This window comes from Strigops habroptila, chromosome 5 (genome assembly GCF_004027225.2).
Source record: "Strigops habroptila isolate Jane chromosome 5, bStrHab1.2.pri, whole genome shotgun sequence".
Lineage (NCBI taxonomy): Eukaryota > Metazoa > Chordata > Aves > Psittaciformes > Psittacidae > Strigops > Strigops habroptila.
The window spans coordinates 69,594,220-69,613,808 of NC_044281.2; the positions used below are offsets into that span (position 1 = coordinate 69,594,220).

The 19,589-nt window shown below is 42.7% G+C and overlaps 1 protein-coding gene across 1 annotated transcript in view; it reads right to left on the reverse strand.

Moving 5' to 3' along the window:
• Window positions 1-6,172: 6,172 nt before the first annotated feature.
• Window positions 6,173-19,589, reverse strand: part of STN1 (STN1 subunit of CST complex) — a 48,289-nt gene continuing 34,872 nt past the window's right edge. The window contains exons 8-10 of the mRNA XM_030488364.1: window positions 17,438-17,560; window positions 15,976-16,048; window positions 6,173-10,529 (exon numbers count right to left, since the gene is read on the reverse strand). Coding sequence (XP_030344224.1) covers window positions 10,372-10,529; window positions 15,976-16,048; window positions 17,438-17,560 — 354 coding nt within the window. The 3' untranslated portion in view covers window positions 6,173-10,371. The remainder of the gene's footprint in view (window positions 10,530-15,975; window positions 16,049-17,437; window positions 17,561-19,589) is intronic.

Sequence of the window (19,589 nt, forward strand, 5' to 3'; positions counted from 1 at the left end):
TTTTTCTTAAAGTGCTTATTATTGAAGTCCTGTCATTGCATGGGAAAATCAGTGCCATTATTATCAAATTTAATACATATCTTAACATCAATATTAAAGCTGATTTAATATCCTTTACAGGCTTATTCTTCTGATACAATTCACCTGAGAAACACCCTGGGAAATTCAGATTTCTGATGAAACCAGCTATTTTAAAAAGCTTTTTTTCCTACTTATTTGCTAAGTGGGTTATTTGGGCAAAGAGGGGATTTTTTTTACCAAACAGGTAATCACTTTTATCACATTAGCCTCACAGATCTACTACAGCTACAGCCCAGCCACCCAGCCTGTGCTCCAAGTACAGCAAAAGCTGATGCGTGACAGAATGTGTGCGCGACAGTCTCAGTGCTGGAGCATGACTCCAGTTTTCATATTTCATAAGGATTTTGTCATGCTGGCAAATGTTTTGTAAATAAGCATTTGGGTTGTAAATTGAAAACACTTGGATCACAAAATCAGTGAGAAAACAAAACAAAGGACAGGCTTTTCTGTGCTCCATTAAGGCCACTTCTAATGCCTTTTATTAATTCACGGTATATCACCGCAGATAAGTAACCCCCTCTGAATATTAACCATCCTATGGTCTAACAGCCCTGTCTGTTGTGGCTGGAATTGTTGTTAAAGATGAGGGTGATTTCTTATCTGTGATTTTCTGTTTTGTGGCTGGGCAGCCAGGTTGAACACAATGTTTTCCTGTCCCACTAACCAGGAGAGGCTCTAACGGTGCTCAGCACCTGGGGGGGAAGCAAAGTGCCCCATAGGCTCAGCCCAGTGTCCTGTGGGGGAAGCGGGAGCCCTGCAGTGCTGTGCATGACAGATTAGCCACACAACTCATTACTGGCGACTAGAGTTGCATGCATAATCTGCTAGACATGGTACTAGAGATGTGCCCCTTAGGGGTTTTTTTGGCTCTGATGTGCAACAGCACAACACAGAGCCTTTGTTACACTCACATCTCAGCGTCTGTACTTACAAGCTGCTTAAAAGGGCTGCTTTCCATGCAGTCCTTCCACTTCAGGGTTTCAATGTACATGTCTTTTGATAGGAGTGACAGGAATAGTAGAGCCTGTCTGGCATTCAAATCTCAAACTCTGCAACACAAAGCACGATGCTATCTTTTTCTCCCATTTTTTAAAAGCCAATTGCATTTCGTCTTCTTGGGAGATTACTGCTTTTCAAAGGAAATTCACTCTGGAGATAAATAGGCCCAGTCTATATGATAGAAAAGGGAGCTGAAGAAACCAGCTGCAGTCCTGGCAGAGCAGCCCCCTGAGCACAGTGGTGTGCCCCTTTCCCTCCAGCCTCCTTACCAGAGAGTGCTGTGGTACCAGCCCCTGTGTGCAATCTACGATAATGGGAAAAGGAAAATAATTGTTCCCCCTGCTAGCAGTGTACATGCTTTCCCAACAGCATAACAGCTTTCACCTACATTATGAAAGAGCTGCTTTACCCTCATGACTTAAATTATAGATTATCCTTTTCTTGAAGCAGCTATCTTACAATTTAACACTTTCATAACTAATGTTATTTTTCAGTCCTCTCTTACCACGTGTGGATGAAGGATTTCCAACCTCAGTATGTGCACTGCATGCTCTGTTTAGGGTAGTAGCAGCAAATTGCAGACTGTTTTTCATCCACATACACCTTGTACTTTTCCATTGTCATGAAAGCTTTGTAGATATCTGTTGACATGTTAAAAAAAAAGTAAAGCAAGCCCAAACCACACTTGTCTTTATGTGCTATATACATGTCAGGCTTACGTTTGAGGCTGCTGAAGTTTATCAAACTGATCACAGGTTTGGGTTAGGATTCCCCAGGTTTCTTCCTGGATGCTATCTCTGACTTCAGTTGTTCTCATTGTTCTCAAAATAGCACATTTGAGGCTGGCTTCTGCCTCCTCTGCAAAAAAACTTGGCAATCCATTATTGAAAATGCAGTCTTGTTACAAATAAAGTCAGCCTAGGAAGAAGCAGTCTTTCTTTGCATTTTCTCCCATGTTACCTCTAAGTATATACACGGACACCGAGTCCTCAGTATTAACAGATCTAAATTTTCCACCAAGCCCTTTTAGAACTTGAATTTCCTTGTTCACTATTTTTACTTATTCAACCCATTCTGAAAGCAAGCAGTAATTTTATTTGGCTGCACATCCCCTAGAGAAGGTAGAAGAGTTTATCTGCCAGTACAAAACCAGAAAACATTTGACTGATGGACTGTGAATTATAAAAATGCATCAATAAAACCTTATGAACCATGGAACTGCTGTTAGACCATAGATGACAAAACCACAAGCTTGACGCTATAAGGGGAAACCTGTAACGTGCAACCTCTACCACTCAGCAGTGGAGTGCATTGATTATTATTTATTTATTTATTAAGGTTACCTTCATGCAAAAACAAAGTGGTTTTCCCCAGCAGAGAGACTTCTTTAGGGGGAGCGCTTTTGGACCTCCTCTGCAGTAACATCATCCCATAGGTACACACAAATAGTATTCTCAAGTTAGACTTTGTAGGGCAGTAGTGGAGATGTTTGGAAAAGACAAATGCCCTGTATGTGTTTGTAGGATGTTTATTGCTTGGAAAAACAAATAAGATCATTCTAAATCAGAAAACATCTTGTGGGAAGCAGAGCTACAGTTTCTTTAGCAGGTGTAGGTGTGCTTTCCAGTCTGGGGCAGTGGACACACCATTCACATAATCCCAGGCATTTATTTGGATCCAGGCATGTTTAAAGCTATGGCCACACAGCATCAGGGATGCAACCCTACAGACCATTTCACTAATGGCAGTCTTTCTCAGCCACTGGTAACAGCATCTGGGCTATTGACAATTACATTGTCTTGAACATTTCGATCCTCGAAGACAAAAGAGCTCAAAGGCCAGCTCTTACTTTAGCATCTAACTTTCAGCATCTGAGGCACTGGTCTTTTACAGAAAGGACAAAATGCCTCCCAGAACAGAGGAACTGTTAAAGGAAGGCAGAGGAAGATCATATAAATATTACTGTGCTCTATATAAATTTGTCCAGCTGTTTATGGTAAATATTCTCTTACTCCATTTTTTTCCTGCCCTCATTTCCTCCCCTGCTTTCTAATTGCAGAAAATAAAACAGTACAAGCCCTTGCTTTCATTACATGCAACACCTGCTGCCTGTCCTGAAACAGATGTCTAAAGCATCGTTAGGCAATTATTGCTTTAGCCTTTTTCAACAGGACTAATTTCAAACATCTTTGTGCTAAATCCTCCTCCCTCAGCTTCCTCTGTATTTCTCATCCTTTCCTACACTCAGAGCTCCAGCAAAAACTCCTCTCTGTATCAGTTTGCTCTTGTAACGTTTGTCCTGGATCATTGTACTCACAGGACAGAGAGAGACTATAACTATTCTGAACCAGGAATTAAGTGTTTTTACTGGGAGGAAAAAAGACAAGGTGAAGAGAACAATGACACACTAGTAGTCAGCAGTGTAGGCAGTAGTTTCAGACCACCACCTGGCTTGTTACAGCTCTGGGGTTTTTTGTGGACATTACAGCAAAAAAGAGTTTAGTTTTACATGCATGCAAGGACAACTTGTACACTCTCAATGTGAATTACTTAAATTTTGGCAATAGGAGAAAAACCCAACTCCAAACACCCTTTTCATTTCCCTACCACCTTCATACCTGGCTAAGAAAAGCACATGTTAGAATCACGTAAGCCTGCAGGGCTTGCACGACTCCGTTGTTGGGGAAGACATTTGAGTGAATGGATTCCTCCCTCCTATTTCCAAACAGCATTAGAATATTTGGATGAGGTCTCCACTCCTGGGAGGAGCCACAAGCTTTACAGGCCAAACCCAGACTTGGCGCGTGCTTCATTTGATCACATTGGCTAGTGTGCAGTGACATATATTTGCAATTTATCTTACCTTGTTCATAGCAGACATGAGATGACTTTCTTGATGCTTTGCTTTTAACTCGGGAAAATTAAAAGGAAGAACAAAGAACAGGTGTCTCAGGCCCAATCTTCCACAGAAGCAGTGGCCTAGATGTAACCACTCCTGCAGTTCTCAGCCAAGATAAGCAGATGTTTTGGCCTTTGCATGCTTGTAGAGTCACAGCTTGTTCATTGCAGTCTAAGGTGGCAGAGAGCTCCAGTTCTAGCTGGTTGGGAAGCAGCATTCATTCTTCCAATCAATAACAAAAAGCAAGCTAAAACGAGAGCTGTAGGACATGTTGTGCCAGGTTAGTTGGCACCACACTGTTCAGTGGTTCAATACTTGCTGAAAATTGTTCCTTTAGGTTATTTCTTTCACTAGCAAATTCCAGGTTATGTTATGCTCAGGCAATCTTGCTAATCTGGGCTGGCTTCAACTTGTAAACTGCTATGACTAGATTAGAGTAGCCTCCATGCCACATTTAAAAGATATTGGTGGGAATGGGCTGGTGGCATCCCTAACAATTGCTTACTCAACTTTGTACCCTGATGTAAATGCTATAACTTTACCACATTTTAACGACTTGATTTGCAGTTTCCCATCATGAATGTCTGCCTTGGGGTGATCTATGAGGAAGCTTTAGGAAAAAGAGTCCAGTCATTTCTTAAAAGAGCAGTGCAGAGCAAGTTACCGGTTACAAAAATGGGTTCCTTGGGACTGTCTCGTGAATGGTTTTCTGTAGCGATGTGTGAATGAGTTTCTTCCTTCCCCTTGATGGAGGCACTAATTTGGGCTTCCCTCTTCTATCAGTGCATCCATTTTCTAAAGACTCTAACAGCTCAAGGTCCTTCACCCCTTTTAACTAGCCAACATATTGCAAAGTCACTTGGAGTGGTGGGACAGAAATTGACAAATGCCCAGACACACAGTATAATCCCATTAAAGTATAATCCCATTAACGTATAATCACACTTCCTCAGAAAAAAAAAAAAACAGGCTACAAGGAGACACACTCATAGGTAGACAAACTAAAAGTCAACTTTACAGATCCTGTCTGCAATGAAATCTGCCAGGATGTGAAAGCAGCAGGGAGAAGCAGATAGCTTCTGTGAGGAGCACAACTTGTGCTTACTCAGGTTTGGGCAAGACACAAGTGGTTTATTTTTTAATTATATTTATTTTGTACTTGGATACCTGCAAGAAAACCACCACGAGAACCTTCGAGGGAGCCACTGGGTCTTTGGGAGGGTGGGGTGGAAAAAGTGCTGTTTCCCTGAAATTGCAATTCTTTCCTGCTCCAAACTACATGGGGAAGAAAGCTCAAGAGTAAAGTCAACATCTGCCTCTTCTAGTGCCTAGACAAGGAGTGAAGCAGAATCTGCTGGAATCAGAACAGGCTGTGAACAGTGCCAGGTCAGTTAGGCAAGGGGATTACAGTGAAACTTCCAATTGCCAGATGCTGACAAAGACATTTGAATTAGGGAAGAAAAAGGGAAAAAAGCAGAGAGGAAGGAGGTTTGACAAGGATCTGTCGTACAGAGATGAACAATGAGACTGTGAATGAAATGAAGGGACTGAGAAATGACAGTTAGAGGAGAGGGTGGAGAGCAGAAATAGATGAAAGAAATTAGGGAGAAAGCCTCTGTGCCCGAGAGGGCACATTGCTGGGAATGAAACCCAAAATCCCTGGCTCAGCAATTCCCTGCTGCCAACAAACATCCACAAAAATGTTTCTGTATTGCTGGGGCTCCTGGAGGATGGTAACCAATTATTACAACTATTCTTTTATCTTTGCAGCTGAACTTTTGTTTGCTCACTGGCCTGTAGGGTCGGGGCAGGAGGGCTGGTGACTGCGCTGAAAGATGGCAATAAAGAACATAGCACTGCACTGACAGGAAGTTTCAAACTTCAGGTTGCCCATGGGATCTGAACTTGCTCCCTTCCCATTTAGAAGTAAGTATAAAGATACAAATCTTTGCTAGGCACATCTTTTCCCCACAGGATCAGCTTACTCCCAAAGTAAACAAAACTGCATTTCTTTGACAAGCAGATTTTCAGTACTCTGTCTCATAACTCTTCATGTGGCTTCACGCCTCACTGAATGCTCGTTGATGAATTTTCATTCTGAATGAAGAACTAGCAACTCCTGTTTATGGTGTTCATCACTGGAATACGCAAGTATGCACAGATCCACAAAATAAGAGCTTTCAGTCATGTAGCTGATCTTTAAATTTGTCATTTATTACTTTGAAAGAAAAGCTTCATTTCTCAGTTAGCTTGTGTAAAATACATACCCCCAGAGGTACAAATTTACAGTCCAAAGATTTGAGAACAAGAAAACTCAAAACTTATTTATCTGGATTTATATTTTTAAGAAGTCATCTAAGAAGTCATAAGGGGAAACAGGATTCCAGGAAAAACATAGGATACAAATAAAAAAACCCCACCATTGCCTCACTGGACCTGGAGAGCAGAAAGACAAGCCAGGCCAAGTAATATGTATGGAAAAAGAGGTGGAGAAAGATAAAGCTATTAGTTCTAATCCAAGCCTCACTTTTGCTAAGTCCCACACCAGCCATCTATCCGTTCACCCTCTCCCACGCAAAGTTATTCTTTAACAGCTCACCTTGACAGATCTCAAGAGCTTTTAATGACTAACATTAAGGAAAATTGGGGCTTATGCCTACACAGGGAGCTGTATTACCCCCAATTTATAAAAGAGGGAAACTGAGGCACGAACCACCTCATTTCTTCTCTCACCTAAGCAGATGGTGGGGCCTGAAGGTAGAGCTCATCTCCTTACTAGAAAAGCACTCACCTTACCTTTTGCTAGAATAGAATATTGAGATTCTTCGGTAATTTTTGTTCTCAGGTGCTGCATTTCTACGGAAACATACCTTTTTAAAGTTACAAAAATGCTGACTGCTTTTAAAAACTCCAGTTTACTTACCTGCCTTTCACTGCCATAACTGTTTCTATGGGAACTGCAACTGGCCATGAAGCGGTCCTGCAACATGAATTCTCACTTGTCAGTTTTAAACTAAAGTGCCACCGTCAAAGTCCTTCAATAAGCCACTAATAATTGTGTGGCCTAACACAACTAACAAGTTTTCAAATTAAACAAAACAAGAAAGTGTGCTTTCACTGTATATTCCACACAATATTTTGTAGGTGTGGTCTGAGAGTTTTAACAGTGTGCACGATATGACTCTCTAGGTTAAGGATATGATCTTTAAACAGAGAGACAGTTTATTAGCAGTAAAAGCCCTAGTGTGTGTAGTTAGACTTACATAAAGGTGACTTATACCAATATGGGTATGTCTAGACTGCTGTCACAGAAGCATACTGTAGAGATACTGAGTAAATGGGTAAATCAACCTACAGTGAGCTCTGAGCTCAGCCAGCCTGAGTACTTCTGTGCACGCATATGCATATGCTATTCCCTGTAGGTACAAGAGAGGGAATGCACTCAGAGTAAGTGTTAGTCTGTGCTGGGTGGTTACCGTGTTAAAAATAAAGCATGCAAGCTTAAGGCAGAACTATTCCACACAGTCATTCAGAATTAGAATCTTTATAACTTAAATCTAGGCTCCTCCATTAATTTTGCCTTAACCTTTCAGTCTTGTAAAAACTGTAGGCTCCCTTGTGTTTATTCATATTACTTTCCTGAGTTAACTCAAGTGAGAAAAATCCTTTTTTCCTGTTCTTGGGGAGCAATCTCCAACAGAATGGACCCTCCATCACATGAGTCCAGCATTGCCAGCAAGGACCAACTTAAAAACCTCGAAGGACAGGTTCTTTCAAGAGTAACTATCTATCTTTCCACAGGCAAGTTCCTCTCACTTCATCTCTGAGGCTTCACAGCTGCTTTTAAAGTACAACAGGCACAGGACAGAGAGGGAAGACACTGTGTCTGCATCAATCTCCAATGCATAGGAAACAGGTGGCATAGAGTTTTAGGCAGACTTTACACACAGAAACACATCTAAAACCCAGGAAGTGGAGCATTAAAGTTGGAGGCAACAGAACCCATTAGAAGCTGTGTGTATGACTATACAAGCTGCAGAGGACAAAGATGTAATCCTATTTTGGTATGAATTTATCTTAAAGAGACCCTAAAGAGCAACATGATCTCCAGACTATCTTTTCCTCCAATACTTAGCAAACTGATCCAGCCCACACACTTGGCTGACACCCTCAGGAGGGCCAGGTTCAGTCTTTCTTATAATCCAAGAGAGGAGATCACCTTTCCCACTGAGCCAGCAATGTTCTTTTAACTCTTTCCCAGCAAAATCAGCTTCTGCTAATACAGAACACTTCAAGGAAATGGCCAAGCCAGTCTCTTAAATTAGATGCCACAATCCTCCATATGCCCAAGACAACACATACTTTCCTTTAAAAAAAATCCCTGAACTCGTGCCAAGAAGGTGACTTCTCCATGATCAAGCAGTAGCATATGGTTAACTCCTGAAGTGAGTATGAATTTAGGAATCAAATTCCAAACTTACTCATAGAGAGCCTTTGCTTTTAAGCATCACTTCAAACTGATCAGTAATCAGAGCAGGAATCTGAAAAGCAAACCTTTCCTGTGGCCAACCAGACCTTTTGTAGGCATGAATTTAAGTTGTATTTCCCCTCAGTAACACTTCACTCTGCATCTGGACTTCTTTCACTTATTTCCAGAGACATGGGGCAGGGGGGGCAAAGAAGAAAGACGACTTCTACAATTCTTTATTAGTCCTCTTCTCTTTTATATCCTCCTGCACAGGTACATACTTTCAGCACCTGTTCAGGCCCATATTAAGATCTGACTGGAAGGTACCCAACTCAAACCAGAACAGCAGTGCTAGGAGTAGGGCAGCCTGCAGGGAAACAAATTATTGAGCCCTGCAGCACGTAGGGAATTTACAGCAAAAGAATGATTCATACATCAATTTTCCACTATGAACAAATGCACCATCTCTTTAAGGCCAGAGTTTTCCACAGGCCTCTGAATGCAAATGCCAAATATTTTGTCATGCCTTTCTCTTAGCCTATATCTCACTGCAGCCAGGGCTTGGAATGAGGCATATAATATAACAACAAACCAGAGAGCTGGCACACATGGGGCTACTCACTGGCTTTCCTCATGCCTATGGTTTATTTTTCCCTGCTATGTCAATCCTTATAGGGCTTTACCACTACATCTGCCTCCCGGGAGTCTGCTATTTCAACTGTTCCAGGGAAGGTGCAGAGGAAAGTGGAAGGATACATTCAATCCCTTCTACTCTTTCCAAGTTAAAGGTTTCACCTCCACACCATTAAACAGATTAATTAAACAGACAAGCCGTTGCAGCAGCAAGCCCTCTCTAAGGATAAATACTGAACAGCTCTGGGCTTTGAACTGTGGCACATAACAGAGATCAAACATCTTGCATGGCAACCTTCTTTAGGCCAGTGTTATTTCATCAATGTCTTGCGTTCCCCTGCAAGCACAGAGATGGATAGTATTTTTCCCCAAAGGTGACAAGGAATATAAGACACAAAAGATAATGGGGAGCATGGAGATTACAGTGGGTCTTGCTGGCTTTCATGTTTTCTTTCCCAGAGCATCTGATTTATGGTTTACCATTTGTGGTGTAGGAAGCAATTTAAAAATGAGCATCAAAATGGAGGCTGGTCTTGACAATTCTGGTCTGAACAGAATCCACAGCAACATGCATCAGTAGTGCACATGGTAGCCAGCGGAATCCAGACATGCTTGACAAGCAGAGGGCAAAGTTGCAGGGCGGGAAAGGGATGCAGGACTCCATTCCTGAATATTAGTTTTCAGAGAAAGGCAAGGACTGTGCTTCAGTAGTGCAAAAGCTGTGCATATTCAGGAATATATATTTCTAGACATGGGTACACCAACACTGCCAGGAAGGCCAGGCAAATCTTTTGATTGTTTGCTTGTATGTCTTTTCTGTAGGTATTATAAAGTATACATAAAAAGAAAGATCCACAGCTATTACCATATGGAAAGATCACAAGATCAGTCTTTAAGCCAGAAAAAATGAGTCCTGACGTGCCCACTGCTGTAAACAGCACTCTGGAGCAGTGACTTTTCTTTAGGGATGTAAATGTGAGGATGACCACGTCACATCTTACTGCAAGGAAAGAACCGAGTTTCGTTCCCAGCTCTTCTGCTGTATTAGGATGTCCAGAATCAGGCTGATACAACTTTTACTAGGAATAGCTAGGAAGTCAGCAAGAATATTAACACAAGTGTTTGAACAACTTCTCTGGAGCTGAACAAAAACAGTATTTGGAGAATTAGAATGCTCTTTTTTCTCCCTCTATCTAGATCATACAAGGTAATAGCAGCTTTTCAGGGTCACTCAATCTCTCCTTCCTCCCTCCTTTATCCTGAATGGACCACAACAAATATATCTTCTCTCTTAAAATGCCACATAATATCCTTCCATAGTGCTGACAACATCACTGTTTCTCTCTAGCAGTTCCAAGACACGGTGCACCACCACTTCAGCCAGAGAGGGGTTGTAGCTCTGACGAACACAATTCAAGATGTGAAGGAAATGGCAGCCTTTTTCAGCATCTGCAGAAAAAAGTTAAATGCAATCAGGCATGGAGGAAAGACTTCAGCCTAACTGCCTCTTTTAAACTATTATAATCTAGATTAGGCATGAAAAAACCCACAGCTGTCAAAGAGGAAGAATGCCCTAGGTACTAAAGCAGAGATGCATGTGTTCAGATGGAAGAGACCCAAGACTGTGTCTACAACTCTCCAATTCTCACCTATTCCTCCTGACTTTTCTGGGAAGTGCCAGGGCTGTAACACTAATAATGAAGGCAAAAGATCATCGCTCTTGCAAACTCTAATATACAGGGCTCATTCAGTATAACCTGATGATGAGGTTAATAACTTAAGAGTACCTCCACTGAACACTTATGCAAGCCATCCAGTTTCTGCAAGTGCAGAAGAAACCAAACTAAAATCCTTTTGCTCATACCCAAGTTCAAAGCCAGATAGAACAGAAGAAAGGTCCGCAGCCAGGACCTGTAACTGCTTGCCCAATGCTGGCATCTTGTGGAAAATCTGTTACAGTGCAACTTCATTCCCCTAGCAATGCAATCCCATCTCTGCACTTCAGACTACTCAGAGAATAAAAGAAGTAGAAATTCACAGAACTTAAGTATCAAATGTTATGTTCTTTTAAGAGCAATTAACCACGAAAATATACAAGAGAACAGAAATGCAAAATAATCCCCTTTCCTAGAGGGCAATCCAGAGACAAAAGTCCTTAATGGCTGCTGCAGTACACAGATACTGTGGGCCTGGTAGAGCCATCATTTGAAGCTCAGCTTTCCCAGTCAACATCATAGAATCACAGAATCATAGAATAGTTTGGGTTGGAAAGGACCTTAAGATCATCTAGTTCCAACCCCCCTGCCATGGGCAGGGACACCACACACTAAACCATGTCACCCAAGGCTCTGTCCAACCCGGCCTTGAACACCGTCAGGGATGGAGCATTCACCACTTCCTTGGGCAACCTGTTCCAGTGCCTCACCACCCTCACAGTAAAGAACTTCTTCCTCATATCTAACCTAAACTTCCCCTGTTTAAGTTTGAAGCCATTACTCCTTGTCCTACCACTACAGTCCCTAAGGAAGAGTCCCTCCCCAGCATCCTTGTAGGCCCCCTTCAGATACTGGAAGGCTGCTATGAGGCCTCCACACAGCTTTCTCTTCTCCAGGCTGAACAGCACCAACTTCCTCAGCCTGTCTTCATACTGGAGGTGCTCCAGCCCCTTTATCGTCCTCGTGGCCCTCCTCTGGACTCGCTCCAATAGCTCCATGTCCTTCTTATGTTGAGGACACCAGAACTGAACGCAGTACTCCAAGTGGGGTCTCACGAGAGCAGAGTAGAGGGGCAGGGTCACCTCCTTCGACATGCTGGTCACAATTCTTTTGATGCAGCCCAGGATACGGTTGGCTTTCTGAGCTGTGAGCGCACACTGAAGCTGGCTCATGTTCAGTTTTTCATCGACCAACACCCCCAAATCCTTCTCCGCAGGGCTGCTCTGAATCTCTTCTCCACCCACCCTGTAGCTGTGCCTGGGATTGCCTCCAACAGGCCCTGTAAACCCAGTCTCCCCAAGAGCTGAATTCGCAACAGATTTCTTTCTCCTCCATGGCTAACAATGGAAAGGAGCATAAATGAGAAATATCAGAAAAACACAACTTTTCTCCTCCTCAGCTCACATGATGTAAGTTAAGTTTGAGAAGGGTACTGAGAAGTTGCTATGGGCCAGGGAGGTCCCTGTATTTTGTTCTTGCTGCCTTTGTTTATATTTTTGCCAGTGTCTACTCTAGAATCAGCTAAGCCCCAGAACTGCCTTAGAAGCTACTAAGAAAAGTCACTCATAGATAGGAGGCAATGCTGAGTACTGGTAAACAAACAGTTCAGCCCAACTCCTATTAGGCTGTGAATCCAGCAAAGACATTTATTTAAAAGCCAGTGATCCAGCATGATAAAATACCTTAGTGGCTGGTAGCAAAAAACGCATCCGCCACCCCAGAATGGCTAAGTGCAAAGAACAGAACAATGCCTCTACCTGGTCATAGTGACTGTTGTTGCGAACAAAGTAGATAGCTGCATTTTGCATTAGTCACAGGTTTGTCATAAGAAGGTTCAAAGTGCCCATCCCTGATCTAACTTACCTTAAGTCTCAATGAATTAGAATAGTGACTCAAGTGTTACCCAACAGCACAATAGAATCATAGAATGCTTTGGGTCAGAAGGGACCTTCAAGATCATTTAGTTCCAACCCTCCTGCCTTGGGCAGGGATGCCTTCCACTAGGTCAGGGTGCTCAAAGCCCCATCTGACCTGGTCTTTAACACTTCCAGGGATGAGGCATCCACAACTTCTCTGGGCACCCTTTTCAATGGCACAAACCCAATTAAAAACATTTAGAAGAGTTTTTTAAAAAAGACATTTGTCTATTGAATTAGTAAAATAATGTGGCGTTGCACAGCGCTGTTGAGTTATACTGATACCCAGTAAATCAATTTAACAAGAAAAAGTAACACTTTTAATGGTGAATCATATTGTTTCACCTACTAGCTCTTCTTTGTTTTGTCATGAATTGAAAACACTGATATTAAGCCATTCTTATTTCAGTTTGTTATGAATAAAATCTTTGTTTTTCAAGGATAAATTCTGCTGTAAAATGCTAAACAATAGAGGCTCTGTTACATACTTTTAAAGGTCTGGATTATTCACTTGTAAATGGTGCTGTCACTAATATCCTGCATACATACTTTCCTCCTAGATGCTGGTAGAAAATGGCATTTTGGGGTAGCTGCAGGTATGTACAATCATTAAGTAACTCAGAAACACTCCTAGTCTACGGTCCAACTTTGAGGGAATATACTCCTTGCAGCAGAGTGATGCTGCCCCTCTTTCACTGACATACTGCACTCCAGCTTTTGTCCACCAGCTGAGATACGCCAGGTTGTGAATAACTACCAATACCAGAGAGGACAGAGTCACAGAACAACTAGCATTTGCCACTGTGGACATCTCACACAGGATCCATTCTGACACAGTAAATTTCACTTCAAGTGGTCCTGTTTTCTTTTTCCCCCTCTCTACTACTGGCCTCAGCTAAGCCCAAAACCAGAGCAAAATTAAAAAACAAAACAAAACCAACCAACCAACAACCCACCAAAAACCACCCCCCAAAATACCCCAAACCAAACCCACCCACCCAAATCTGGACTAAGTCTACCATTTTGCAGTCCAGGCTGAAGTCAAAATGTACCATCATCCTTTTCTGGCTATCTTCGGCCTCTAGATGGACCCAGAGTGGCCTTGCATGAGGGCATTTAAGATCAGAGTGTTTGGAATTACAATTGGAGCCAAGGACTAGGCTTGTCATGTAGGCATATTACAGGTCAGGGTTTGTGGAGCTCTGACTAGGCACGCTGGGGATTTTCTTTATTTCTAAAGTAGTTCCAGACAGCTGGGTTGGGCCTGAGAATGTGTCACAACTAAAGCAATGGGGTGAGGCATTGCCCTGAAAACTGGCAGAGAAGCAACTCACTGGAGAGAAGAGCTTGGTTCATCCTAAATCAGTCTTCCTGTCATGGAAAATTAATACTACTCTTGAAGGAAAATGGGTAGCAATTTCTTGCAACAAATAAGCAAAAGCCCTTCAGGTATTACCATGTTCTTATGTTCTCACTGCAAGCCTGCTCACTCTTCCAGGCCAAGCTGGCTAAAACTGCCAACCCACCAGCAGAGGGGGGCCGACAGCCACATTGAGCTCTGTGCTCTTGCATCATTCACCGACAGTAAAATACCCGCAGTACTCTGTCGGTTTGGACTGAATCTTCTTGGCTTCCCGCCTCAAAATCTTCTATTACCAGTGACAAGGACATTGAAACGAGCCTTCTGAAAACTAGCAAAGAGACACTGACCTGGAAACTGTCCTCTTTACAACAGGAAACTAAGTAGGTGGAAAGCTTCAAGCAGAACAAGAGGCTCTGTAAAGCAGTTGCTATTTTTAACCTGCTCAGTATGGAAAACATAGCTCTGAGGACTCAGAACTCTTTAAAGTATTTTCTGTGACTGATCTACAAGATTCTCTCTGCTGTTGACTCTTCCCAACTGGGAGAAAGACCTTCCCAACCTCTCAGTACTTTACCAGTGTGACAATGCACAAGAGGGATGTTAAACACCAGGCAGCCACTAAGTGCCCTGTGTCAGCTATATACAGGTTCTGGCTTTTACAGTGGCACAATTATTAAGGAAGAAAAATGGGTTCCCACGAAAAACCAGCCAATGTATAAAATGGGCAGAGGAATGGTTTGACTCTTACAAAAGTTATGTCTGTGTTTGTTAATCGGATAAAAGACAATAAAACAATGTGATATAGTAACTTGTACTGGAACAGCCTCAAGCAAACAAGCCCATCTTCACCTGCATGCCCAGTAACACCTACTCCTTCTATCCCTCAAAGATGCAGAACCACCTCCACCTAGAAACTCTGTCTGCAATTATTCCACTGCTTGAAATAGCCAGTTGAAAACTCAAAAATAATACTACTTCACTTTGCCTTTTTTCTTTCAGGATAACAATCATATACCAGGTCATACAAGCACTATTATCATTGTGATATTATAAGGATAAGAGCGATTAAAGATTATATGCCTGATGTTCTAGTCAGTCAATTATTCTGTACTAAAGAGCCTTCTGTCCCACAAATAGCTGGACTCCAGCAGCAAGTGATCCCTGCTGACACATTCTGTCCAATGAATCGAAACTCTGTAGCAATGTACCTGTGTAATTAGCAGACACTCCAGCACAAGCTATCACTGTGGCAATAAGACACAATAGGCTTGAGGGACAGGGGTAAGTCAGAAGCCACACGAGGTACATTATCTGAAAGGAAGTGGATTTTGTTAGACTGACATTATCTGAAAGGAAGTGGATTTTGTTAGACTGAAATTCCTACCTGCAAAGAACAACCACCTGAGCTCTACCTGAGCTTAAAATCTACAGCAAATATCCTACTAACTTACGTTTTATTGTTGACTTAATGGAGGTGGGGATTTTATTTTTCTGCACCGCCACTTTTGTGTCAACACCCCTGTAGAAACTGAACTAGCAAGATTTGCTACTTATCTGAAGCGCAAAGTGACAGCTGCTGGGTGCTGACCTAACTTTATTATGTTTGGTTACTCCCAAAATCTAAGTATTCTCAAAAGATACAGATCTAAGATAATGGCTGTTTATTTCAAATCTGAGAAGTTTGCTTCCTGCTGGGCACACCTGCTCCTTCTCTCTCCACACTCACAGGAAGCTGCTCTTGCACTCCTGCTCTTAGCTATACTGATTAGCTACACGAACAGCTTAGCTCCAAGTTCAAGGATAAGGACAAGAAGCATATCTAATCCAGCAGCAGGAGGAGATATTGTCATCGATATATCAGCACCAGCTCATCAGAGCCCTGATCACACACTGCTACTTACGTCTGGGTTTTCGACAGTCTTCTTTAATCACATCAAGGGTCACTTTAAGCAGCTCCTTATCATGGTCAGTCACCTGGAGAAAACAGAAGAAACTGACAGTTTATAGCAGTCTGTTTCACAGCAGATGGCGTGGCTGTTGAAAAGCAAACCAAGGCCATGATGTATTCTAAACTAACACTGCCTTAACTACAGTCTGCATTATATACTGCCTCTGAGATTAATAATGAATGATAAATCTTTAGTTATTATTTTTAGTACCATTAGCAGCATCCATGAGTTAGGCAAAGAACATGATATAACAGAATCCAAAGGAGGGTGGGTAACCGACTCAGTAGAACACCAAGTGTCACCCCACTTTGATCAAGAGAACTGTCCCAGATCCCAGGCTTCAGTGTGCTCAAGCTGCATTAGCAGTTTTGCAACCCAGTGAACACAGCCTGCGCTTAGAATAGCGGCAGTGCGAAAGTCTGGTGCCGAGTTACAAAAAGAACAGCTCGGTAGGTGAGTGTCTCTGGGCCAATGCCAACCTCATGAAGTTCAACAAAGTGAAGTGTAAGGTCCTACATCTGGGTCGGGGCAATCCCAGGCACAGCTACAGGTTGAGCAGAGAAGTGATTCAGAGCAGCCCTGCAGAGAAGGGCTTGGGGGTGTTGGTCGATAAGAAACTGAACATGGGCCAGCTTCAGTGTGTGCTTGCAGCTCAGAAACCACCTGTGTGCTGGGCTGCATCAAAAGGAGCGTGACCAGCAGGTCAAAGGAGGTGATCCTGCCCCTCTACTCTGCTCTCGTGAGACCCCACTTGGAGTATTGTGTACTGTTCTGGTGGCCCCAATATAAGAAGGACATGGAGCTGCTGGAGCAAGTCCAGGGGAGGGCCACGAGGACGGTAAAGGGGCTGGAGCACCTCCCGTATGAAGACAGGCTGAGAAAGTTGGGGGTCTTCAGCCTGGAGAAGAGAAGGCTGCATGGAGACCTCAGAGCAGCCTTCCAGTATCTGAAGGGGGCCTATAAGGATGCCAGGGAGGGACTCTTCATTAGGGACTGTAGTGATAGGACAAGGAGTAATGGGTCCAAAGTAAAATAGGGGAAGTTCAGGTTAGATATGAGGAAGAAGTTCTTTACAGTGAAGGTGGTGAGGCACTGGAACAGGTTGCCCAAGGAAGTGGTGAATGCTCCATCCCTGACAGTGTTCAAGGCCGGGCTGGGCAGGGCCTTGAGCAACCTGGTCTAGTGGGAGGTGTCCCTGCCCATGGCAGGGAGTTGGAACTAGATGATATTAAGGTTCTTTCCAATCCAAACCATTCAATGATACAGAGATAAAAGCAATAGTCAAGTAAGCTGCAGGTAAGACTTTCAGTAAAGAGACAGCACGTGGATGCCCAGCTGCTTCTTCTGACACATTTCTACTCTCTATGAAAGTCATAGCCCTGAACTTCTTTGCAACCACAGCTTAGTTCCTTACATGGTATAAATCCTTGGAGCTACCAGGTTTCTGGAAAACCACCCCTTTTTCTTGTAGCATCCTTATTGCTTCCTTAAAAACACTGTGAATCCTTTTGGAACTGCAGTTACTTTTTGACTTCACCTGGATGGGAAGAAAGGAATGAAGCAGATGGTGAGAAATCTCAGCTCAACTAAAGTTACCAGCAAAAGCTCCAGATGCTTTCAAGAGCAAGACAACTTCAGGTGATTTTGTTACACTTTTGGGTTGAGGGTTTTTTCCATTTAGTAATTCACAAATCATATCTGTTAATCATAAACCAACCAACATCCCTGAGCTTTAAAAACAAACAAATACCAGAAGCTTTTGCTATTCTAAGGAACTGCAATCAGGAGATAAATACCTTCTTTGTATTTAGCAGCTATTTGATTGTGTACTGAGAACTCTCTTTTGGAATAGGTTTGTGATGCTCACACAGCATTTGACTGTTTAGCTAATCAAGCTTTGATCATATTCAGAGTTTTCCTGGTAATAAGAGTAGGAAGACACAGAAAAATCAGGGCTTTGTAAGGTGATATTCAGGAAGAATCCAAATGCTGCGGATTCAATGCTCATCTCTTGATTTGAAACTGAGGAAGCACCCAAGGAAAAGGAGGAAACTGGCAAGAGCAGTATTTGTTTCTTGTCCCCTGTGTTTCCAAAGTTTTACACACATTCTGGTCATGCTCTCAAGACTTTCCCACAGTCTGATGAAATGAAAGGATAAAAGAGCATACAAGACATTAAGACAGGTATACAAAATGAGGGAACAAAGGATTCAGTTTTGAGGGCAGGAGGGAAACAAGTCTCTTGTGAAAGGAGATGGGCCTGGAAGTCCATAACTGAGGAGGCCATTTAGAACAGAGGGTTCAGCTTTTGGGACACACCTAGCAAGAGTAGGAAGGAAGTGGCAGGATGGGGTGGGAGGTGGGGGTGTGGGTGGGGAAATTAAGGAAAAGCAGGGTTTGCTTGGATATAGAGCAGAGCCAAGACAGTGGAATGACAGCTAGGGAAGTTGGACAAATAAAGAATCAGTTGTGGAGAGGAGAAAGTATGGGTAGATAAGAGCATGACCATGACTTACTCTTCTCCATATCTTATCTGTCCTACTATGTCCTTCAACTTCCCATTTATCTACACAGAGTGCTTCATTCCCCAATTGTTGTTTGCTCATCTGCTGGCAGCACATTGTGCTCCCTGTGGTTTCCTTTGAGAAGAGAGCTAAACTGCTTCCCACAAACCAACAGGCGATAACCAGAACCACACCAGAGCAACCAAAGCCTGATTTGCCAAGCCATTTCTTCAGCTACCACCGTAAATGCTTCCACCCTGTTCTGAACGAAAGGACTACATGTATCCTACTTCGCTCACAGAAGCCTTGGGAGTGAAACAAGCAACCACCTATGCACTAGAATGAATTCACACAAATATGTGAAACAGACACTGCGTTAGCAATGGAAGAATATCTTTCCACGAAACACTCATTCAATCAATTTGCAAGTCTCAAGTGAAAGTCCAAGTGCTTCTAAGCCTGGAAGCTGATGTGTCTAACTAGGAATAGTTCAAAGATCCAATAGGGATATAAGTGTTAGCATGTATCACGAGTTTCTCCGTCCCCTTCCTCCAAGCTAACCCTCAATATTTTGACAGACCATAGTCACATCTCACTCTCTGTGTCCCGCAACAGCTTTTTCCTCTCAAACTGAGAGTCAAAAATCATTGCATAATAGTTCAAGATAATTAACACAGAACAATGGCCATTATTCTCAATTCAGTTTTCTCCTTCTGTCCCAGACTGAAGGACTTCAGTGCCTAAACGTTGGTCTGTGCCCCTGTCCACCACAGCTATATCAGTCTGGATAACAACAGTCACCGCTTCCAATTACAAACTTGACCGTACATCTGGACACCATTCCAGTCATAGCTTTAATACCACTATCAGATTTCTCTTTACAATGCCTCTTCTGAGGAACTGAAGAAACAAACATAAAATGTAGCAGGAAGGGTTAAGAGTGAATATTTTCTCATGGAAAAGCACATTCTCTTCGCCATATGTAAAATGAAGGGACTTTGACCCTCAGATGCAGTAATAAATCCTCAAGAATGTAAGAAACCACTAGCAAAGCAACCACCT